Genomic DNA, 24,782 nt, shown 5'->3' with positions numbered 1-24,782 from the left:
TTCATTAATTAACACCATAGATGTTCATGTTAGCAGTGTTGACGAATTATTTTTTATAACAAGGGAAAAGGGCAAAACTTGAGGTGTCTTTAGCTACGCCCTTTCTCGGGGCAGGTGAAGCTCTTGGACCAATCAGAGGCGACACGGGGAGCGCGAGGCATCTGCGCATGCGCATTGTGTGCGCACATCCTCCCCCCGCAGTTCGGGAAGGACAGTGGTGATTCCGGCTGGCCTTACTGACCAGCCGGGAAGTAAGTAGGAATTTTGTGGATTTCAACCCTCTGTTTACACGTCTCCGTTTCAGAATGGTAAGTTAGAGAGTAAATTGATCAGTCACAGAGTTAAATCACATACTTGTAGCATGACAGTGTTTATTTAACACAAACAGGTGTGCGTGCACCTGTCGAGGCGCATGCGCGCACATGCGGACTTCATAAAACTGTCGTCCTTGATCTGTTGTTTCTCGTTAGCTGAGGGAACAGAGGTGCTGTATTTCACGTAAACTAGTGTTTTTCCCACTGTGTAAGTAAAGTATTGAGAAGCAAATTAAAGGCAGCTGGAGTTTTAAGGTTTCGTTTCCGTGAAGTCATCTTAGCCAACCTGGATAAACCGGTTGTCTTGACTTTGGATTGTCGGACGATTCATTTTTGCCAATGTAAAGTAATTCTTGTGATCAGACAGCTGGTCCAGGTTAAGGAGGTCTGGAGTTTGGGAGACCGGGTGAACTGGTTTATCCAGAAGTGGGCGACGGTGTTAAGCCAGTCCCTCTGTAAACTTCTCTGGTTAATGTTTGTAAGAGTGTGGAATGCCGAAAGACACAATCAATACTTAACAAATACAAATATACATATACATATATATTTCAGTATTCTAGTTTCAATTGTAACAATTAATGTGAAATAATGCAAATGATATATTTATTTACAAAATGTATCTTTTAAATGTCTTTTATATGAGTGTATTAAAAGATTCGGGAGGGTTTTGATAAATCATTACTTCACATATCAAATCAAATACATAATTATAATACATTTATATTCACTTTTAGTCATTTAGCAGACGCTTTTATCCAAAGCGACTTACAGAGAGTTCAGGGAGCAATAATACAATAGGTGCTAATGCAAAGTTACTAGTTTCAACAAAAGCCAGAACAATACCTGTTGAGAGAAAGAGAGAGGGTTAGTTTTTTTTAATAATAATAAAAAAGTATAATATTAATAATAGTTACTGGTAAAGTAGTAACATATTTTGCATTGTTGAGAAGACGTTTTACAGAAAACGCATTGTAGAATATATAGTAGAGATTTAAGAAAATGATAGAATTTGTGAAATACATGTAATTATTGCTATTTGTATTGCAAAAAGATGTAGCTGTAGAAATAATAGTCTGTATGATTGTAGCTTGTCATAGCTTTTAATTTGATAATGTTTGGAAAATCTCACCATAGTGTTATACAGCTCCTGTGACTTCTAACGCATTATCTGATATTTTCTGGATATTCCAGAAATATTAATGTTGTTTTATTTAAAGACGTGGAGGTGTTTGTTTTTGTAAGCATGTTCGGCTGTCCGCTCACATGTCTCGACTCCAACAATAGAAGGAAAATGAAATCAGAGAATCTGAAAAAGGAAAGAGAGTCACAAAATCAAAGCAGGAGCTCGAAAGTGTGTGTGCAAGTGAATAGTTCTAGCGCACTTTTCCTGTTGTCATGTGTTGGGATGTGTTCTGCTGAAAAACTGCTTCAGAAATGCGATTTCCTCCAGAGCACAATAGCAGAGCTGACACGATACGACTTCTGTTTCCTTGTTTTTCCCTCGTGTTTTCATCTTTTGGGTTTTAACGTGGAAACAAATGAACTCTTTGCTTCTAGGGGATGCTGTTGATTCTCATTAATCCACATGTTGTTATATCATGTTAAAACTGCGAAAGAGGCTTCTTGTAGCAAGTTTGTGTGACTTACAACAACAGAAAAGTCATCCTGTTTTCTCTCGCCAGCTATGATGTGTGTCTGCATTAGAACGAGGCTCTTTCAAGAGCTGCCTGTTTTCTCTGTAAAATGAGGAGAGGTACAAAAATGAGGATGAGTTTTGAGAAATTCTGTTCTCACTGTCATACCATGAGCTTTGGAAAAGCTTTCACATCCAGATTCATCCTGAGGGTTGGCAGGGACTCCTCGTCTCCGATATTGAGTCTCATAGTCGTATTGCTATAGTTCATGTCTTCGTGGTTCTCCGTCGAAAACGATTTATCTTTGTCTCTGCTTTTGTCTGTATTTCACAATTTAGATTTTTGATTTAATATGTGCATGTGGTTCTTGTTCTTTTATTATGGACACATTAGAGAGGAAACTGGAAATTACAAGGCAGTTGTGAGTACACAGTAAAATCGCAAAAGTCTTGAACATGTGCGCTAACTGCATTTACTCATTCCCATATTGTTTCAGACCCGTATGACTTTTGAAATACGAAAGGAGATCATTTAACAAATATATGGTTGGGTGGATTCATTTACAGTACATTTGAACTCGCTTTGACACTTAAGCACACTCTTAAAGAGCTTATGTCAAACTTAAAGTAAAACTTTGAAAAACATTCATTTGATACAGTCCAACAGCCACATGAAAGCAACACTAATGAGGATTGTATTTAATAAAACGTGCTAATAAAAATGACTCATTTTCTGTTATGCTTTGCATTTTTGTGACTGGGATTGTCCTCCTGGGTGCCATGCTTATTGCCCCATGGCACAATAACTCACAATTTGAACCCAGTACCTTCTGTTTACCAGCCTGGTTCGTTTTGAGTCAAACCACACCCCTCCCAAAACATAAAAGTATGAAAAACGGTTCTCATGAATTGTCATCTGTTTTTATCGGACAGATGCATTTCCTGTTGCTGTTCAGTCGCCAGGGGAAGTTACGGCTGCAGAAATGGTTCCTGCCCCTCCCGGAGAGAGAGAGGAAGAAGATAATAAAGGACATGACCACTATGGTGTTGGCACGGAAACCGCGTACGTGTAACTTCCTGCACTGGAGGGACCTAAAGATTGTCTATAAGAGGTGAGCGTTAAACCCAGACTGATGGATAACGTTATATCATTGAAATGAGACTACATATGGGCTCTTCACTGTTTTTGGAAAAACTGTGTTTGACAGTGTTTATTTTAAGCACAGCCGGTGGGACCCAGATTTTGTCATTAATCTTCAAAAGGTGTGAGCTAAATAAAAAGTAACGTTGTCTTTAAAAGCCCAGTCTTGTGCCATAGTTTCTAAACCAGTTCAGTCGGGTTTTCCTGTCATTACTGATGTCATTAGCTGATGTCATAGCTGTCACTGAGTTGTCCTTGTTTTCCAGTGTAAACTTGTGTCGGCTCTATAAACAATGGCCCCCTTTTTACCCCAGAACAGGATCTGAACAGGCACCCTGAATGCAACATGATAATAATTGGTCAAATGTATGTGGAACTTCTCAGATATTCACCCAAACATGAAAATTCTGTCATCATTTACTCACCCTCAAACCTGTATAAATGTCTTTGTTCTGCTGAACACAGAGGAAGATATTTGGAAGAATGTCAGTAACCAAACAGATCTCCTCCCCCATTTACAGCCATAGTTGGGAAAATAAATACTATGGGAGTCAATGGGGGGTGAGATCTGTTTGGTTACGTACATTCTTCCAAATATCTTCCTTTGTGTGACGGTCAGGTGTTTTTATGTTTCACAATCTTCTTCCAGATTTTAGGCATTTTTGATGATTACATCACCTATAATATTTGATAATACTATGTATTTCAGGTCATTTGTGACATCTGTTTTCCTTTTCTATTATAATTTCCTAACTGTTGTTATTTGCTCACTGTTTGCTCTAAAATGTGAAAAATTGCTTTGCAAGGTTGCAAAATTATGAAAAGGCCTGAAAAATACATTTGAATTAAATTCTCACAAAATAATTAAATGGCAAATCATTTAATTAAATATACAGTATATTGTATTTAAAGTCACTAAATGTATGCCTTTTTATATTCTAAATACATTCTACCAAATATCTTCCTTTGTGTTTAGCAGAACAAACAAATTTAAACAGGTTTGGAACAACCTGAGGGTGAATAAATAATGACAGAATTTTCATTTTTGGGTGAACTGTCCCTTTAAGAACCCAGAAGTCAGTACACTTACCTGAAGACCTTATCAAGACCTTTTTTATAGTTTTCAAAGACCATATATTACAACAAAATCTCATGACAATTTTTTGCTTTTTTATGAGGTAGCCGAAATTTGTGAATATATACAATCTCATTTATAGGTTTTAGTACAACTAGGTTTAGAGGTGATGCATTATTCTTTTTTTTTCTTGTTGTAATAATTGTACGTTTTTTACGATTCACAATCAGAAATTAATGCAAAATCACCATCTTGTGCAACAGTTACTTTTTCCTGTGAGATTATGTTGAATATTCATCTCACAATCTGTAACTTTTGATAAGAAGAGGGTGCTTTGATTTTCTGGAGAATTCTTCGAAACATTCAGGAATCATTAAGTAAATAGAGATGTTTTATTTAAGTTGTTTTAAACTATACATTTAAAAGACTGGCTATTTTGCTGTGTCAGCGGAGATTTGTTCGCTGCAGCAGACTCTTCTTTATTGCCCTGACACCTTGTCATACCTTTGAATCTTCACACTTGTGCTCCTGAGAGCGTGTTACTCACACAGTTCTGGTTCACAGCTCTCTTAACCTGTCGCTCTCCTCACTCCTGTTGTTTTCCATCGTGACTTTTACACACATGCATTTCACTATTCCAGCAGTTACGTAATATAGGCCCGGTTTCACAGACCAGGCTTAAAGCTAGTCCCAGACTAAAATGAATGTCTGACCTGTTTTAACTGAATATAACTTGCCCAGAAATATCTTAAAATATATCAGTGCCATTGTTTTGTCTCAATATGCACACCAGTAATGTATTCTTCTAAGGCATTTTTATAAACGCAACATAAATATATTAATTCAACTAAGGCATAGTCCTGGCTTAGGCTAAGCCTGTCTGTGAAACCGGGCAATGATGTGTAGATGACATTTGTGAGGATGTTGTCTACTATTTACAGACTAAAGAAAGATGTATATATGCCAAGTACTAAGCAATTCTAAAATACATTGCGTGCATTGTATTACGACCGCATACAAGTAGTTTAAGCTGGATGTAAGCCGAGACAATAGTAGTATGTGACCTTTAGACATTATCTTATGCTGGTGTTGTATTTGTTTCTGTAGATATGCCAGTTTGTATTTCTGCTGTGGTTTGGAGAACCAGGACAATGAACTTCTGGCTTTAGAGATTCTGCACCGCTACGTGGAGCTACTTGACAAATACTTTGGCAATGTAAGTACATATACAGACGTGCTCAAATTTGTTGGTACCACAAAAACGAAGAATGCACAATTTTCTCTGAAATAACTTGACCAAAGTAATTGGCATCCACCATTGTTTATTCCATATTTAATAGAAATCAGACTTTGCTTTTGATTTTTTTATTCAACATAATATTGTAAACAATTAAACAAACGATGTCATGGACAAAAATGATGGGACCCCTAACCTAATATTTTGTTGCACAACCTTTAGATGCAATCACTGCAAGCAAACGTTTTCTGTAGCTCTCAATGAGACTTCTGCACCTGTTAACAGGTAGTTTGGCCCACTCTTCCTGAGCAAACTGCTCCAGCTGTCTCAGGTTTGATGGGTGCCTTCTCCAGACTGCAAGTTTCAGCTCTTTCCATAGATGTTCGATAGGATTCAGATCAGGACTCATAGAAGGCCACTTCAGAATAGTCCAATGTTTTGTTCTTATCCATTCTTGGGTGATTTTAGCTGTGTGTTTTGGGTCATTATCCTGTTGGAGGACCCATGACCTGTGACTGAGACAGAGCTTTCTGACACTGGGCAGTATGTTTTGCTCCAGAATGCCTTGATAGTCTTGAGATATCATTGTGCCCTGCACAGATTCAAGGCACCCTGTGCCAGATGCAGCAAAGCAGCCCCAAACATAACCGAGCCTCCTCCATGTATCACTGTAGGTATGGTGTTCACTTCTTTGAAAGCTTGATTTTTTCATCTGTGAACATAGAGCTGATGTGACTTGCCAAAAAGCTCCAGTTTTGACTCATCTGTCCAAAGGACATTCTCCCAGAAGGGTTGTGGCTTGTCAATATGAATTTTAGCAAATTCCAGTCTGGCTTTTTTATGTTTATGTTATGTTCTTCCATGGAGCCCACTTTTGCTCAAAAAGCGACGGATGGTGCGATCAGAAACTGACGTACCTTCACCTTGGAGTTCAGCTTGTATCTCTTTGGCAGTTATCCTTGGTTCTTTTTCTACCATTCGCACTATCCTTCTGTTCAATCTGGGGTCGATTTTCCTCTTGCGGCCGCGCCCAGGGAGGTTTGCTACATTTCCATGGACCTTAAGCTTCTTAATAATATTTGCAACTGTTGTCACAGGAACATCGAGCTGTTTGGAGATGGTCTTGTTGCCTTTACCGTCTTCAGTGTGGTCACACATTGCCTACAATACGCAGAAATGTTGCCATTGTATCATCCATTTCCTTGAGGTTTCAACCTAAGATGCTTAAAGTTCACCCAAAAATGAAAAATCTGTCATGAATTAATCATCCTCGATTGTCCCAAATCTGTATACATTTCTTTTTTTCTGTTGAACACAATGAAAGATATTTCGAGTTTCAAGTTTACTTTATTTATATAGCACATTTAAAACAGCCACAAGACTGACCAAAGTGCTTCACAAAAGACACAGCTTCATAAAAGTACAAAACAGACTAAAACAAAGAACCAGTATAAAACACGAATAGAAAATATATTAGGCAGGAAAATAAATCTAATAGGCCAATGAAAACAGAGGTTTTTTTAAAAGAGACTTAAAAATGGTCACACTAGGGGCCATTCGGATTTCCACTGGCAAGTCATTCCAGAGACGAGGACCAATTACCGAGAAGGTACGGTCACCTCTACACTTAAGTCTGGAATGTGGAATTAAGAGAAGGTTCTGGTCACCAGATCTTAGACTTCTTGAGGGGATTTACTGGTGTAGCAATTCAGATTGGTAGCCGGGTGCTTGGATTTGGATGATAGCAACTGGGATTTCTGGGGCACCATTGACTACCAGAGTAGAAAGAATTAATGTATATTTTTTTGTTCTGTTAAACACAAAAGAAGATATTTTGAAGATTTAGGAAAACAAACCGTTCTGTTTTTCTGGGGCAACTATACCATTTTTTGACTACCCCAGAAATCTCAGTTGCTAACATCCTTCCAAATATCTTTCTTTGTGTTGAACAGAACAAAGAAATGTATACAGGTTTGGAACAACTCGAAGGTGAGTAATTCATGACAGAATTCTCATTCTTGGGTGGCGTATCCATTTAAACGTATTGAAGGAGTTCCCATCTCTACTGGGATTTTATTGGTTGTGTTTTTCATAAATTCAGTCCAAATTATGCATTTCAAATTGTGATATTAATTCTTCTATGTTTGCCTAATTCTATTTTTGTCTGCAAAATAATGTATAACATTTAGGCATACAATATAAGATCACGAGAAACATTTCATTCCATCAACCGTAAACATTTGAAAGCTAAATGATTTTGTTCTTCACTCTTCACTTTCTGCCTGTTAAATATTGTTTTGTCTTAACTGCATTACAGGTGTGTGAGCTTGACATCATTTTTAACTTTGAGAAGGCGTATTTCATTCTCGATGAGTTTCTGATGGGTGGAGAGATCCAAGAGACGTCCAAACAGTCTATTGTAAAGTCTATAGAAGCATCAGATATGCTACAGGAGGTGAGACTTGCTGCTGCTGTTATCAGGATGTTTTAAATAACTCATTCCAGATTTCTGCCAAAATCTCAAATAGAATTAAGTCATGGATGACTCAGAACCTAGTGAGCTACCTACGTTGCATTTTAGGTTTCTGTTCTCAAATTGTACTGTTGTCAAATCTCTTAAATACCTCCTAATTTACTCCATAATTTGGAGCTCATATTTACATTTATAGTAATGCATTTGGCTAACGCGTTATACAAAGTGACTTACATTTTTTACGAGCACATGCATTCGCTGGGATTCGAAATCATGACCTTGGCATAGCTAAAGAACTCTGAAGGTTTGAGAGAGACATAAGTGAATGGATGTGTAAATAGATTGACGCATATGTGTGTACCGTATATAATATATATGCCATCTAGGAACTTCTATGGTTCATAAGGATTTGGCTAAATATGTGTGATGGAAGAAGTCAGAACTCATTTTCAAGCAGCATTAGTGAGGGTGATTTGATCTGATCTGATCTGATCTTATCTCATCACATCAGATGTCAATGGCCTTTGAAGGAGGACGACAAACTGTGTTCAAGTCATTTCTATGAATCAATGGATGGAATTCATTTTGTTCAACGGTACAAAACATGTACAGTATATGCCCATGCTTAAAAGATTAGCTTTTTTTCTTGAATATCTTGTTTTAAAACATTCATTCATTTGTGTGACTTCAGAACTCAAGGCTTCGGTCAATACTCATTTCTGAGCATCCTGCCTGGAAATGAACCTACAGCTGTTTTAATGATTCTCAGTTACAGAGCTCCACTCTGGCCATCACCTTCATAAAACATTATTGATTTAGAGATGAGAAAGATACAGAGAGAAATAAATAAAGGGATGGACAGTAAGAGAGTGGGGTTTTACAGAGGGTCTGTGATAAACGCCCGTTTTCCAGAATACCTCAAATAAAGGGGAGAACATTAATACCAGGGTTGTTATTGTTAACAGAAACAAAAATAATTGGAAATGTTGAAAGCTGAAATAAAATTCGAGACACTAAAATTTTTACAAAAAATAAACAAAAACTTATCTAAAATGCACAATTTTTTTTAAAAATGAAATAAAAATAATTTTAAATTAAGTAAAATAAATACAATTATGAAAATAAATAAATAATAAAATTGACAAGAATTTATTTAAAATATTAAATACTACAATAAACCACAACCACCAGGGTTGTTATTGTTTACTGAAACAAAAATAATTGAAAATGTTACCTTAGCAAAAAGCTGACATAAAGTCGAGACTAATATTTTAGCTGAAAAAAAAAACATGAATAATATACACAAATACATTTTTTTAATTTTTAATTAACTTAATGTAAATTCAATACATTTATGAATGCAAAAAATATATAACATGACCAAAGCACATAAATTGCTAAAATATAAACTAAAATTGACAAAAATAAAATACTGCAATAAACTACAATAAAACTAAACATAAATAACTAGCACTGTAGTTTTAATTATTTAGTTTATTTAAATAAGCAAAGGGGTTATTTATTAAAGTATATTTCTTAGAAAATGAATCTTTAAAGCTGATAGCTGAAGGATTAGGTACAGAACTACCTAATGAAACATTAGGTAAAAAAGTAATCGTTTATGTGTTTTTCCCTATCAGACGATGGAAGAATACATGAACAAACCGGCCTTCTGATGACAGCAGATGTGATGCAAGGTGACAAGGGAACATTCTGACTACACACTGTAGGTTGTGTCCTTCAGCCAGGACACAATTTTATCATCGCATGATGTTACTGTTCAAACTTTACACATGAGGGCTGCATACACATTTATAAAAAAAATTTCAGAGCTGAAGCATCTTTCTCAGTTTCACTCAATTTTAATAAAAATGAATCAGGGTTTGAGCTGAATTTTTGAATAATTAAATTATAGAATTAATATGTTTTTCAGCTTGTAGTAGTAATTTAATGTAATAATTGCAATGCAGAATTTCAATAGTTTAACTGTGCCTGCGCTGACACAACCATAGATATAAACGGACAAATTTTTACTTTTATACCAAGATCAATATGTATAATGATCATATATTTGCAATAACTTTAAAGCTTGGTTTATCTGAAGTGCCTTTTCATGTTATTTAACATGTTGCATGTCTTAGGAGATGAAGAAAAAAGCGTCTTAAGGAAGTGTAACGCTGCTTTTTTAAGCTCACTTTGTTGATGTTGTCTTATTAAAAATGTCTTTTGATATGATTTTGTCTCTGTCATGTGTTTGTAGCTGTATTGAAATGCGACTGCTGCTCTCTCCCACAGAAATTCATGTTTTGACATTTCTTATTATGAATGTACATTGCATTCCTTTTGGTGTATTTTGAATCGGACACCCTTGGCTTTTCTTTGATATCAAAGTGTATTATTAATATGTATTTTACATATCAGTTATTGTATTTTTCTTCTTTAAAAAATGTTTTTACACAATATAAAAGTGACAAGAACTACTTTTTTTTTTTAGGTATAGTACTTTCTATATGTAATATACTGTAAAATGAGGCTAAGACAAGTAAGCTTTTGTTTCTTAGTTGTCACACACTTTCTGCACGCTCAATGGAATATGCAAAGCTCTGTTTAATAAGGCAACACAATACAGCGAGAGGAAAAATAATACGGTAATGCTTTATTCATGTTTCTCTTCTCACACTTCAGAACACGTACAAAATGATGTAGAAATGAGGATTACATCCACCTTTATTGGTTTCATCATGAAATAGCTTGTAAGATTGCAGCAGGAGTCCTACGACTATACGGCATCATTCTCGTGATAACAACAAAAGGAGCCAGAAAACAAATCGAGGACCACCGATTCATAAACAACAGATAAAATGCACTTGAACTCCCACACACTGATATACGATATATATATTTACATCATATAGAATTCCATGAAAACTAAAGCACTTTAAACATTGGTTTACTTTTGAGGAGATATAGGTATGTCCCATGGGTACGTGTTATTTTTCCCCCACCCATAATCTGACAGGTCCCTCCTGCAGCAAGATGGGCTAGTAGGATATTCTTACAGGCAGTAATTGGACAGTTTAGAAGTCGTTCACATGGCAACCATATCAAAAGGGCTGGACGTATCAGAAAATGGGCGTGGAAAAATGAACATACAGTAGCTCCTCACATTCCTGCGGCCATTTTCCCATGATGCTCTTTACCCTCTTCTGTTCCAGATGCCGCCGGTGTTTGCTCTCCATGCTCCAGAGCTGAATCTTGAGCGGGCGGCTTTTGGGGCGTCTCAACCTCCTCTTTCCCTTGGGTGTCTCTTTTGGCAAGCGTGCTCTTCCCGGCGTCAACCTGATCAAAGAAATCTTTCATGGCCTCCTCGTATAACTCGTAAGGCAGGTGTCCGTTGGCAGCGGAGTCGATGGCTCTTTTGCGATTGCCGGTGTCTGGGTACTCGAATAGTTTGGCTGCGAGGAAGGTCGACTCTTCATCTTCGTCTACATCATCATCGTCATCGAAATCTTGTTTTCTTTTGCTTAGAGGTTTGTTTAAGTCGAACAAGCTTCCTCGCCTTCCGCTTGGGTTGAAGTATTTTGCCATGGCTGTTTTGTACGGTCTTTGCTTTAGTAGAGACAACTTAGCGTTTTTGTTGGCCAGGTTTCCCAACCCGAGGATTTTTAGGATATCCTCCGTCTTGACATCAGGAGGGATGTTGCTCACCGTAATTTCTGGCTGTCGGCCGTTGTAGTATTTGATCACCCGACTTTTATAGCGAGGCTGGCTGGGATTCCTAGCCAGCTGAGACTCGGGAAGTCGCTGTTGTTTTCTGGATTCCTCCATGAACAGCATTCCAACCAGATCTTCAGGAGGCACCTGCAGCTTCGTCGAAATAGCGGATATGAGCTGTTTGATCGCCCTAGGGTCGATTAGAGAGGGTCGTGATTGAAGCCTCCTCCTCGCCTCCATCAGATCTCGTTTTTGAACCTGGTCCGTCATCTCCAAGACTTTCAGTAGGTAGTAATCTACAAGTTTGGTGTCGTCGTCTGGATTCTCCTCGTCGGCTCGTCTTTCTATGGCATCGCTCTGCTCGCCATTATCTGCCAGCGCTCTTTCATATTCCTCGCGGCTACCTTTAACCATTTCTTCCGTTTCCATCTGCTCCTCTAGTGGCACCCATTCCTCTCCTCCGGCCACGTCCTCGTAAGCCAGGTTTCTGACCTTTTCATCGTCGTCCTCGCCATCGTCATCGTCCTGGTTCTCTCTCTTCTGGTTCTGTGCTGACAGTTTACCAAGCTCCTCGAAGATCGACCTCATGTTGGCGAGGCTCTGAGGGGTGTACTGCTCGTCCAGATCCTCGGTCGCTCGTTTGTTGTCTCTGGTGTTCTCCTCATCCTCAAACATCAACGGATACTTCTTGTGTGGCTTCACGAAGCCCCCGTAGTCAGTGCTCTCCGCCTCCGTCATCGGGCGCCTGCTTTTGTGAGGGCGCCGTTCATTACCGGTTGCAGGCTGGGTGCCTGTGCTCTCTCCAGCCTCTTCCAGCATCCTGAGCAAAGATTGAACCCATTGGGGTACCTTGTTGTCAGGCCAGCGCGCGGTGTCCTCACGATTGGGTGCGTTCTCGTCCTGTTGGGAAGCGAGCTGCACCAGAAAGCGGAATTTGTCCACCTCGTCGTAGTCTCCGGTGGGATTCTCTGGTCCGTCAGCTCTTTGCTTTAAACTTTCGATGTACTCCAGAGCTTTGATCATATCAGAGCTAGGAGCCAGGAAGCCACCCTGGTCACCGCCTCGCAGGCGGTGGTGACGCACAGAGGCGCCTTGCACGGTGAGAGTTTGGAGGAGGGAGGCGAGCAGCACCACCACCCCTCTGGCGGACAGTTTCGGTAGTGATGACATCATACCACCTAGAGATGAATAAATATGAAAATTAGTTCACTCGTTTATTGTGTTCAATTTACTTAAATTTACTCATTAATAATGTGGATTGGATATTGCTTTTTTGGCAAAAACAAATGCTTTTCAAGGCAGAATGCATTCAATGCAGCATTAACAATAAAACAATTCACTTCAAGTATTATTGCAATGTTATGAAAATTAAGACAAAATTGAAGTTAAATTCAAATACATTTGTATGGCCTCTCACAATTTTGCATGGTTGTAGTGCAACTTTCCAGAAAATACATTTTAGCACATACAGGCATCAGAAAAACTGTGTAGAAATAAGGTAAATTATTTCAAAAGAAAAAGATTAAAAGACATTAAATTATGAAATGGTACATTAGCATTAAAGCGTTTATGATAATGCCTGAAATGTAGCAACGTTATAGAGATTTAAAATTCCAACCTTTTTTATCAAGCTATGCTTTTCAAGGCAGAATGTGTGCAATATTAAAATGCACTAAGTTTAAACACCCTGTGTGTGCCGCTTTCAGAATTGTTTTTGACCCAAAATGTTTCCTGGATCGAGCAGAAGAGATGCAGCGAGCGTCAGAGCAGCAATGAACAGAGTCGGAACACAACATGTTTTTAAACGACAACAGCACCGGATGAGTCACCGCCTGTTGTCAAGGTAACCTTTCACTTGTGGCTACCGATCTCCAAGAAGAGATTTTCCACGCGAATTTTGCTTAAAAAGATCTCGGTCAAAACCCAGGTGAAATAAATTTTACAAACATAGTTTGCAAGGAAATCGAACAAATATAGCACAGATGTGTGACGGTATCTCACCAAGCAAAGCATAAAAGAAAATCTCCACATCTTTTTAACCCTCATAAAGCAAATGTGTTTGTAAATAAATGTATAAAATCGAGCCACCCTACCTGTGTGCAGATCTCAGAGGATGTGAAAAAGCTTGGACAGCATGTCCGACGTGCATGTAAAAGCGCTTGGGTTGTGTTTCAGCACCGGACAGCTCCCCGCTCTATATGAGGCGCCACCTGACCCGTGCGTCACCGGCGCGCACGCAACACCGAACCTGCGCATGCATTCGATAACCATTCATGCCGTTCATCTGTGATGAGAAACTCAAGCCTTTTATAGCAACCAATTGGATTTTGTCCTCGTTTTATTCTTAATTAATAATATAGCCTGTACCCTAGGGAACGCACATGTTGGTAAAATGTATATGTGCGTAAATGTAAATTACGCATGTTTTTTTTTCTAATTTTGTAGACAATAGACAGAATATGCTATATAGCTGACTTTTGCATAGATTGATGTTGCCAAAATATCATAATTTTATAGAATAAAACTACTGTTTTAGCATGGTATTAGCTAATATCTTGACAATGCTTGGACATATAATCATAATTTATTATGATTATAGTGTTCCTGTCGCTTAAAGGGCAGAGCATTGCATTAGCAGCGTAAAGGGTCTGAAACCAGAAAAGAGACATACTAATACATAAACGTATGCTTGAAGACAGTTTATAGGTTGTAGCAAAGTTGTAAATTCACTTCTCATTCTGAACACAACAGTTCTGCAAATAGAGACTGCAAAATGGAACATTTCTGCTCCATCTATGTAATGCAAGTTGTGAACATAAAAATCTGGGTATTTTTATTCCCATTTCATGATTGCAATTAAAACAAAATGAAAATGGTCGCAGTTGAAGCAGTAGTAACGTTCATTGTCATTTAGTACATCTGGGCACCACAGAGTTAAATCGGCAGGCGATGAGTCACACAAACACACACACTGCGGGGCTCATAAGGAGATGGAAGAAGGCCTGTGATGGATGTTCAGATGCTGGTTGTAGCTCTCTCCAACTGAGCAGAGCATTCATTAGACCCTGCGCTGTGGACTGTCAGAAGCAGCATTAGGTGCCCTGATCACTTTTCCTGGAAAACAGAGAAATCTCTGCAGAGAGAGCTTTGTTCTGAATTTATTTCAGGCACGTTGTTTGAAGTATTTTTAGCTGCAGAATCCTTTTAGTCTCTGTATTGCAAAATTACCTTGTAAGGAAGTTGGGGAACCATTCTAGCAGACTGTTTCACAATGTGTAGATAGTGGTGTGATATAAAAATATTATGTTTCATAAAGAATTCACTTTTTTATGTTTTGGCCATACATGATTGAAGAAAGCCTTTATTTTTATGTTGTATTCTTACATATTTGCTGAAGCGCCAGACTGTAAATTCCCCAACAAATGCAAACCTATTGGCCACACATGTCTTGTAAAGTTCTCCGCAGCCCAACGCTGTACTGTTTTTAGCACAAGCTGATCCTATCCAGGCAATTGACTGCACTCTGGGGAGAGGGGTGAGACGAGCCCTCTTGACGTTAGCTGCGCAGTCACATGGTCGTATATGAGTCATGAGCCTGCGTGTGTGCATTTGGGGGACGTGTCCATGGCTGTAATACAAAACAATCCTTTCTATTTCTGCTTCTTGATTCATAAAATATACATACTGTATCTACTGACTTCCATTAGCAATCAGGAGTGATAACACAGCTGTACTGCTAAACTTCTCTGACTTTAGGTTACAAGCATATCAATCTACAATCCATTGAATTTCCCAGTTTTCTCATCTTAAAGATGTTAGAGCATCCTACTGTTGGCATGATTATTCTAGCAGAACCTCTGCTTGCGGAAAACAAGGATGACACTGAAACATGTCTTGCTGGAATTGGCTATAAATAGGCGCTGTGGAGGTGTCAGCAGGAGGTTACAGTCATGTGTGCGTGGACTGTGATGGACGATCGGATAGGCTGAGAAAAGTGTGGGCGGGTTGACAGCGGCATCTCTTGATATGACTGAGATTCTGTACATTAATTGCCTGAAATGAAAAAAACAAATGACCTCAAGCTTTTAGCTGAAAGTGAGAAGTAAGAAAGTCTGACTGGAATGGAGCTGTTTAGATCCTACAAGCTATGTGGTGTAAAATTAAAGTCTGGTAAACAAAAATTGGATTTCTTTGGATTTCACACATCCCCACAGTGGGTTGCCAGGGTGTTGCTATGCAGTTGCTAAAGTATTGTGGATGGCTGTAATATGGTTGCTTACAGTTAAAGGTACACCCCCACTCAATTATTCTTCTATTTTTAATATTTTGCTTATTTTAAATCCTTTCAAAACAGAAATCGCCGCTGTCCTTCTAAAACTTTGTATCTCTATATTTCGTGATTCTTATTTTTAATCATTATTAGTAGTCACCCTTCATGTGTGTCACTGGGATTTGCAAATATCTAACCAAGAAAAAGTATTAAAAAGTGCTTGTCAATTTTGACAACACAGTATGCAAAGTACAGTGTTTTTTCCATTTCCTGAAAAACAGCAAATTTGGACATACAAGGTTTCAGAAGGACATGCAACGATATTTAATTCAGTATGCTTAAGTTAAGTTCAAGCTAGGGGTGTAACAATATACCTGTATGCACAATAACTGTGATATAAAAAAAACATGATTATCGATATCGTGTTAATTCCATACACATATAGTAATATCGTAAATAATTAAATGCCCATTTAAAGCTGGATTAAATTGTGATTTGTTGGCCACAAAAGGAGAAAACACTAAGTAAACAAAATCAAAGATGAATTTGACTGATAGCATTATTTGTTCATGTAAACAATTAAATAGATATTGTGATAATACCGCAAATTCTTTTGGCCACGTTAACCGTGAAGTGAAAACATGATCATGACAGGCCTAGTATATTTCATCACCACTTGGGACTATTTAGCCCACTTTTTAGTTATTAAAAGTATAATTTTAATTGCACTTTTGACACAACCTAATTGTGTAATAATTACTGTAGGGGTGTTTTGATCTCTAATCATAATAATAACAGGCATTAGCAGGTATGCTTCAGTTTTTGCTTTGAAATTGGCTCACTGCTATTTGGTACCGTTACTAATATATTATCTGAAATAAAACATTAAATCTCTAGTTAAACTAAGATAACCCCAATACAGATGATCCTAAACTAACATCTCAGCTAGATCTTTGAAAGCTTTTGTTTTGTTTTTGTGTTTGTGTTTAGTATGCTGCGATAAGATGACAGTCACAGTGAAGGGAGAAAGAGAGCAGGAATGTAAATGAGAATTAAAGGGGAGTGGTGGTGAATCATCCAACTGACACGAATCCCATAGATACAAGCAATAAAATCTATCAGTCAATTCATCATTCACTTCCTGTGTGCCATGCGCTCCCTCCCTAATGTGTCTATCTCTCTTTCTCTCTTATCGCTCTCTCCCTCTGGTTGCCAGGGAGATTGACAGCGTTGTTTTGTGCCTCTCAGAATCTCAATCAATGGTTGTCATTCCTGAGTCAACAGAAACCTCTAGGCTGTGCAGCGGCCCTCGACACACGGTAGCCTGTGTGTGTCATAAACAATACGACAGGTACTAAAGTGTGTGGAAATGAGTCATAGATGTTGTTTTAACATAGGCCGGAGTGTCCATTAAATTGTTCTGATCAGAAGTTGGTACTTGGAAAGCTCTCCTACTCAGTTTTTGTTGAAGTATCACTTTTGTCTCTAATGTTTTTATAGGAAAAAAATCATAGGAGAAATAAAAGCATAAGCAAACATTTTCATTGTTTGAAGAAAATATGGTTGGTCCTTGTTGTGGAAGGTTGCCAGGGTGATGCTATGCAGTTGCTAAGGGTATCATAGATGGTTGCTGACTGAACCAAGTCAAAGAAACCCACCTCAAAGAGAAAACTTACCCAATAATTGAAAAACATATATTCACCCTCATGTCGTTTAAAACCTGTATATGTCTTTCTGTGGTTTTGAGTCCATACAAGGGATGTCAATGAGAGCCAATGTTGTTTGGTGACCAATGTTCTTCAAAATATCTTCTTTTGTGTTCTGCAGAAAAAAGAAAGTCAAACAGGTTTGGAATGGCATCAGGGTGTGTAAATGATGAAATTTTCATTTTTGGGTGAACAATGCTGAACTCTGAATCCCCAGATATTGCTTGGCTCCCTCCTTCAGTCTTTTGACTTTTTTCTCTGTTTTCATCATCCCTAAGTAAAAATGGTAACAAAAGCACACTTTAAAATGTTGATATAATCCTTAATTTTACTCATTGGGAAACTTTAGGGTCATTAAAAGTGATGTCTGTTCCAATGACTTTGGAAGGCAGGGACTGAGAGATAGGAGGAAAAGAAGAAATAGGAGGACCATAGAAGCAAAGATAAAAAAATTTTCTAACATTCACCAATGAATGATTCACAATAAATAAATGTATGTGTATTTAGAAACGAAACGGTGTTGATTTAACGTTGGCTTTAAACATCTCTCATTCATGACAGATAAGCCTCGATTCCATCTCTGTGCCTTCAACACAAACTGGTGTTCTACCACATCAGCTCTCTCATCTCTGCTCCTCCCTGTCTTTCTCTCTCGAGTCCTTGTCTCCATGGTGACCCTCGGCTTTACGTCTTTCACTCATCTCTCTTGTTCTGTGGGTGCAGAAGTGAGGCAGCGTGTGGCTGGTGGGATCTAATAAGGATGAGAAGACAATCATTTACCCATTATATGTCTCTCTCTCTCTTGCTCTCCCACACTGTCATTTTTGTGTTGGGTTTGCTTTTAACAACTTTTAAATATGAGCTCATGCGGAGTACATAGAGATGTGGATCTAGGGGTCTTCACATTCAAGATAAGGCAGATCTTTAAAGAACGGAATAGTTGAAATGAAAATTTGGCCATTTGAATTTTTGAAGCCACTGCAAAGTTGGTTGACTTCCATTGTGAGTCCATGCATGCGTAAACAAAATTATAAATGAAATAAAAGATATTCTCTGTGTTTATAAACAGCATGGCACGAAAACTGTCATTAAAGCTTAAGCTGTATGTCACCCTGAACTACACATATTCTTTATTACCCATTTTCTCTCTTTTGTTTGATTTTCCTTGTTTGCTTTGCTCTCTCTCACTTTTTCATTCATCCCCCACTCCTTCACCTTTCTCTGACTCACGATCTGAATGACGTATTCGCTTGCGTGTGTGTGTGGAACGGAGGCCTTTTTCATTTTTCTATCTAACAATACATCTCTAATGAGAAGAAATGGACATCGACGTCAACCCGTTTCTCCTTGTCTTGGGGTCTCTCTCTTTTCTTTTTCGGCACAGTTTACAATTCTTTTAGGCGTTCCTCTGACCCTAAAATGTTGAAACAGACAGATGTTCTGGCGACTTTAACCTTGTGTTCTTGTTGAACGGCCAGCATCGTGTTTGGTGGACAGACGTGTGAGGTAGCCGCTCCGTTCACCAGCTGTGAGTAGCTCAACACCATCTGTTTACTTCTGTTTTGTCACATTTCTGGAAGATCAATCTGGACGATCTAAAGCATTACAGAGCTCTTAAATCTTTCAAACAGATGGTACGTTTCTACACCATAGACCATATTAAATAAAACATTTGGATTCCCCTTTAAGGTTCTTAATTTTGGAGACCCACAGTACCGCAAATGAGTCTCTCTTATTTAAAGGGGTCATACGGCGTGAATACGTGTTTTTCTGTGTCTTTGGTGTGTTATAAGTTGCCAGTGCATGTATTAGACACGTAAAATTGCAAAAATGAAAGTATCAGAACCAAAGATGCATTCTATCTCACCCAGACCTGCCTGAAACGCCTCGTGTAACCACACCCCCACAAATCTACGTCAGTTGGTGGTATGATTTGACTAAGACCGCCCAAATGTATACGCAAGTAAGGTGGGCGTACCTGTCAGTACAATTGCTTTGGAACGTGATGTTCCAAATATGGTAAGAGGCGTTACATTTCCGTCACACGCTTCAGTATTCGACCAATCACTACGCACTGGTTAACTGGCCAATCATAGCACACCTCGCTTTTCAGAGCAAAGAGCTTTGTTATAAATCTGTGTGTTTCAGAGAGGCGGGGCAAAGAGGAGATACAAACATGCACGGTATGTGGAAAATACAGCGTTTTTGAACCTTAAATCCTGTGTACACATTGCATTACATCTAAACCAAATGATAATATTTGTTTTAGCCGTGTCATATGACCCCTTTAACACACCTGATTCACATCATCAGCTCATTATCAGAGAGATCCATGAACAGAGGGTGTCAGATACAGGGTCTCCAGCATCAACATTAACATCCACTAGTTTTACAGTTCTTTTCTGCAGGTAAGAATCCGATAAATCAGATATATTAAATGCGCTGATCTGAGTTTGACTAGAAGCTTCTGAATCTCTGGCAAAAGTGTTTACTGACACATCTACATGCCCACGCAAACCAGCATGGGCACACTGTTGGTAGTGTGGAAGATTGTGTGAATTTGTTTCCCCTTACAGAATATCATGGTTATAATTATATTATATGTATGCAAAACACATACATTTGTGTTTGTGTGTGTACTAGAGGTTTTATTTTGGTGGACGGAAGCCCAGCCAGTTTTCACACTTTTAATGAATCTCAGTTCTGAGAAAAACAGAGAGCTTTAGAGGCAACAGTGCAACGGAAGAGCGGAAAATGACCTTTGCTTGCATAGATGAACGCGGTTGGAGGACTGATTTTACCAGTCCTCCAACACACAACACACAACAGAGAGAGAGAGAGAGAGAGAGAGAGAGAGAGAGAGAGAGAGAGAGAGAGAGAGAGAGAGAGAGAGAGAGAGAGAGAGAGAGAGTGTATAGAGACCGAATGAGAGAAGATAGGAGAGAGAGAGAGAGAGAGAAAACATGTGATATTCAGTAATAAGTTGACCACACAGCATGTTTTCATTAAGTTGTTTTTCCCACAGATAACAGAGCTTACTCTTCTCCCTCTCTCCTCCTTTCTCGTTGGAGGGGCTATAAATATCCCAGTGATGACTCATATACCAGACATATCAATATCTCCAACCACACACACACTTATTCATACTAACAGGACACACACTGTTTTACACCAAACACCAACTGCAGTTTGAATATGTAAAATAGAAATGTATAAAGTTAGTTTTTTACTTCCATTTAACTGAATTATTTTGGTTTATTACATTCTTATAAAATTCATTTCTATTCCTCATACATTGGATTTGAGATTTGAACAAACCTGCATTACGGTAATTTCAGCTGCGGACCTGAATGATTCCTAATCTCATGTGGCTTGTTGAGGTGTTGGTACTTTTCTAAAGAAATAACAGGCAGAGCTTTCACTGTAAAAATTAAAGGTACTTTGAGGAACCATTTGGGGTTCTTCACATTGCCACGCAGGCGGAACCCTCAGGGGAAACTCAAAGCACCGCTTAATGAAGGGCAGCGGTTCTCTGAGGAACCCTCAAGGTTTCTTGGGGATCCCTTTTATTAAAATGGTCTGGAACCATCTTGGGTGCTTCAAGGCACCATTTCAGTTTATATTTGCTATTCACAATATTTTAATAAGCAGAAATACTAAATCAAATACAACAGTTTATTGATAAACAACAACAATTTACATTGAATAAATATTTAAAGAATGGTCAATATTGAACATTACCATTCTAAATTCATGAAATCACATGTATAATTAATATTGTGTTGGCGATGTTGTTATAAATGAAAAGTCTTTATCTTAACAAAACTAACCAAATAATTTGCCTTAATTTTAAATATACTGTACATACAGAAATATTTCAGGTACTTTGTACAAATGTACAATTGTAAAAAAGTCCAGCAAAAAAGTAGTCTCTCATAGCAAGGCCTACACCCATGGTAAAGTTGTAATTTGCCAAATAGCAAATCCTTGCGAGCTAGAGGAAAACAATGCTGTTCTCTCCAAATGGGTTTCCTGCCATTACCAGGTGGTGTGAGGATCCATGTAGTCAAAGTAGAAATTATTTCTATAGTACATTTCACAATTTTGCATTGCTAAAGTAGATATGTATTTATGGCAAAAAAGAAAACAGGAGCTGTGCCTGTTGGCCTTAGGTGTCCCAGGCAGTGCAAGGATGAGCATCAGGGTGGGCTGGAGCTGGATCTGTTGGCCTTGGGTGTCCCTGGGAATAAGACATGGAGACCAAAAAGAGGGATTTAGATAACGTCTCATAAAACATTACATTTAATCATTTAGCACATCACAAATTGGTTTACAAATGTAACAATAAACAAAATATTACAATGCCTGGAAGTCACTGTTTTGGTCTATGGTTAAGGAGTACAATAGGCTATTTATAACAACAACTGTAATAATCGACTTTATTCAGATTTTCCATTGTCAATGAGTATTTTTACATGTGCAAATATAACAAATAACATAATAATGAAAATATCATAATAAATATAATACTTAAATTTTTTTGCTGCTCAACTGGAAAATAGTGAAAATTCTGAGAAAAAGGGAGAAAAACCAACTGAATATGGTAAAAATATTTAATTACAGACAATTTATGTAACATGGGTGGGGAAACCATTCAACACAAACATCAATAAGTTAAAAAAGACATTCACTAAAAGTGAACATAATAGCTAAAAGTGGCTAAAAGTCATTGTTTGTCATTTAACACTAACCATTTAACGTTAGCCCCACAAAATTCATCTTAACTTATATTCGTTAGCATCTCGGCTAAAACATGCGCTGCCTACACTGTGTAAATAAATGGTTTAAACAGCCAAAAGCGGCCATACAATTAGACGTGTCAGAGTATACATTTATATAAATAGTATATAGTTAGTATATTTAAGTTATTTATATATTTTGACTTTACTTACATCCAATGGGACAGGCGAGAGGTTGTTGCGATCCGTTAATTTGAATTCCCGCCTGTCGCGCGAGCGGAACAACACCGGTGAACACTCGTGCCACTGATGTTTGATCGCAGACGGATCGGCGACATCAAAGCACAGTGAGAGCTATTTGTGAACTGACTGCTCTGTATGCTTTAGAGATGTTATTCTAAGTCCGAATGCGTTTTGTCATAAGGTGATCGGTCTGCGCAGAGCTGGAAAAAGTTAAACACACATACTAACGAAAGCGCCACATGACACATGCCTTGACGCTGCGACATTGGGCCAACAGCGCCACAGTACTGGGGAGGGCGAGACTGCACAATAAACACACAGAGCAGCTGCAGTTCGTTTGGATGGAAAGCACAACAACGTTTACATTTTCAAAAGATTTCAGTGACTTAGGATCTACTTATAGAATAATTTTTTTATTTATAATATATTAATATAATTAATGATATAATACAAATAAGAAATATAAAATAATCAAAAAGCTTGCTGAAATTTTTCAAAATAACATTTAGCCTTTTCTAATCATGTGCATGATTTTAAAATGTGTGTTCACTTAGCAGGGGCCAAAAACCAAACTTTGGACTATTCTTATTCTCATAAAACATCAAAATGATCAGACACTAATTGATCAGATCAGAATTTTTTGGGGTTCCTCTAGATACTGTCATGTACAAGAGAGATTCTCCAGGAACCACTTACAAGTTTACAGATCTTACAAGAACCATTTTTTAGACTTTGAGTTCCTTCAATAACCCGCAAAGCACTTTGAGGTCCCAGTGTAGTGAAAAGGTGACTCCAGAACTTCACAACTGAATGTGGGGTTATTCAAGAAACTTCTAGGTTCCTGGAAGAACAACAAAGAATATAGATGGTTCCACCATAACCCTTTTATTGAGAAAAAGAGCTTTGGAGCACTTAAAATACAGTTTAAGGTTCTTTGAGTACACAACAGGATATTTGAGGCACTTTTTCTTTTTACTGTGTTTATTTCCCTTGTGGATGGCAAAATAAGTGAAAGAAATAGATACATTAAACAAGTGATTTAAGAAAGACTTTGTTTTGACTCTGGGCAAAAACACCCCAAACAACACCAGTATGCTAAAAAAAAACACTTGGAACATGTTACATACCCAGAAATCCTAAAATCATTGCAGTGCGTTCTGCATGGGCAAGTGATCTAGTTACAGATCATCTCTGATCAGCAAACACTTTTGAAATCCAAATGAAAGTTTGTTTGCCATGCCTATAAAACACATCAAATTGAAGCTGATATAGAGAAAGAGGGAGGAAAAGCAACACTGACTCATATTCAGATGTGCCCACTTCATTCTGTCGAGGTGTGTTTTCTATATGTATGTTTTTGTCTTTGTGTAGGTGTGGATGAAGGTTCCCCTCGTCGTTCCCTGATGATGATTTTGTTGATCTTTTTTTGTATGTGTCATTCTGCATCTCACACAAGCAGAACCACAGATGGAGCAAAACAAACACATTCCCACAGTCAGCCGGCTGTCTGTCATATACACACATGCACACCCACATGCACACACCAGTATGGCGTATGTGGTACAGAGCCCATCTGGTTCTGGGAATTGATATTGTAATGTGCATGTGCGGCTGTGTACATTTAGGCAGATCAATGTGTGTGTATGGACACGAGAGGAGCGGGACATGATTTATGGTATTGACACTTTGTGTTTGATACAGAACCCTTTTAATGGGGTTTTATTGAACCGTAATTATATTTGGATGCAAACATATACATAAAGATTGTTGCAGACAGCCATTCTATTCTATTCTATTCTATTCTATAGATGTTTTTTGTTAGCACCATCATGAAATGTGGTGTTTAATGTAACACAAACCATCTGGGGGGCAGGGTGGGCTATGCCCACCTTATCAGAAGCTTTGCCCACCCTGCCTCCACCCGGAGCCCTTGAGAGAGAGGGATCGCCGTTGCTGTGATAAAACTGTTCCATCGCAGTGAACGGACTTGGCGCGTCTCTGCGTCAGAGTTCTGCACGGGTCCTGTTTGATAAACCCGCACCCGCAGAACACCCGACCCGACATCGGACAGCAGCACTAATTCAATTCCTGTTCCCGACCCTAAAAGTTTGACAAAAATGCCGCGACCCGAACCGCACCCGCATTACATCACCACGATGTAGACAAAACCATTTATTTTCTATGCAACAAGTAACAAAATATTAGGAATTCCTGGGTAATGCATTTTTAAACATGTA

The 24,782-nt window shown here is 38.3% G+C and overlaps 2 protein-coding genes across 4 annotated transcripts; one reads left to right on the top strand and one right to left on the bottom strand.

The window, feature by feature from the left end:
- The first annotated feature begins 187 nt into the window (after window positions 1–187).
- Window positions 188–10,108, top strand: ap1s3b (adaptor related protein complex 1 subunit sigma 3b). Of its 2 annotated transcripts, XM_057333301.1 has the most exons (6): window positions 188–308; window positions 2,881–3,059; window positions 5,271–5,379; window positions 7,718–7,855; window positions 8,385–8,468; window positions 9,514–10,108. In XM_057333301.1, exons 1-5 carry the CDS (start codon window positions 306–308, stop codon window positions 8,436–8,438), a joined length of 483 nt encoding a protein of 160 aa, XP_057189284.1. In that variant the 5' UTR covers window positions 188–305; the 3' UTR covers window positions 8,439–8,468; window positions 9,514–10,108. The 2 variants fall into 2 exon arrangements, with proteins under 2 accessions (XP_057189284.1, XP_057189285.1); XM_057333302.1 differs by lacking the exon at window positions 8,385–8,468.
- Window positions 10,109–10,508: 400 nt separating this feature from the next.
- scg2b (secretogranin II b) lies at window positions 10,509–13,813 on the bottom strand. 2 transcript variants are annotated; one of them, XM_057333296.1, is made up of 2 exons: window positions 13,681–13,813; window positions 10,509–12,765 (listed from the first exon to the last, which is right to left on the bottom strand). In XM_057333296.1, exon 2 carries the CDS (start codon window positions 12,758–12,760, stop codon window positions 11,036–11,038), a length of 1,725 nt encoding a protein of 574 aa, XP_057189279.1. In that variant the 5' UTR covers window positions 12,761–12,765; window positions 13,681–13,813; the 3' UTR covers window positions 10,509–11,035. The 2 variants fall into 2 exon arrangements, with proteins under 2 accessions (XP_057189279.1, XP_057189280.1); XM_057333297.1 differs by lacking the exon at window positions 13,681–13,813 and adding an exon at window positions 13,206–13,332.
- Window positions 13,814–24,782: the final 10,969 nt, after the last annotated feature.

Source organism: Triplophysa rosa, linkage group LG5 (assembly GCF_024868665.1).
Source record: "Triplophysa rosa linkage group LG5, Trosa_1v2, whole genome shotgun sequence".
NCBI classification, from domain to species: Eukaryota; Metazoa; Chordata; class Actinopteri; order Cypriniformes; family Nemacheilidae; genus Triplophysa; species Triplophysa rosa.
The sequence above is the reverse complement of the archived record's forward strand: the minus strand, read 5'-3'. Positions and strand labels throughout refer to the sequence as shown.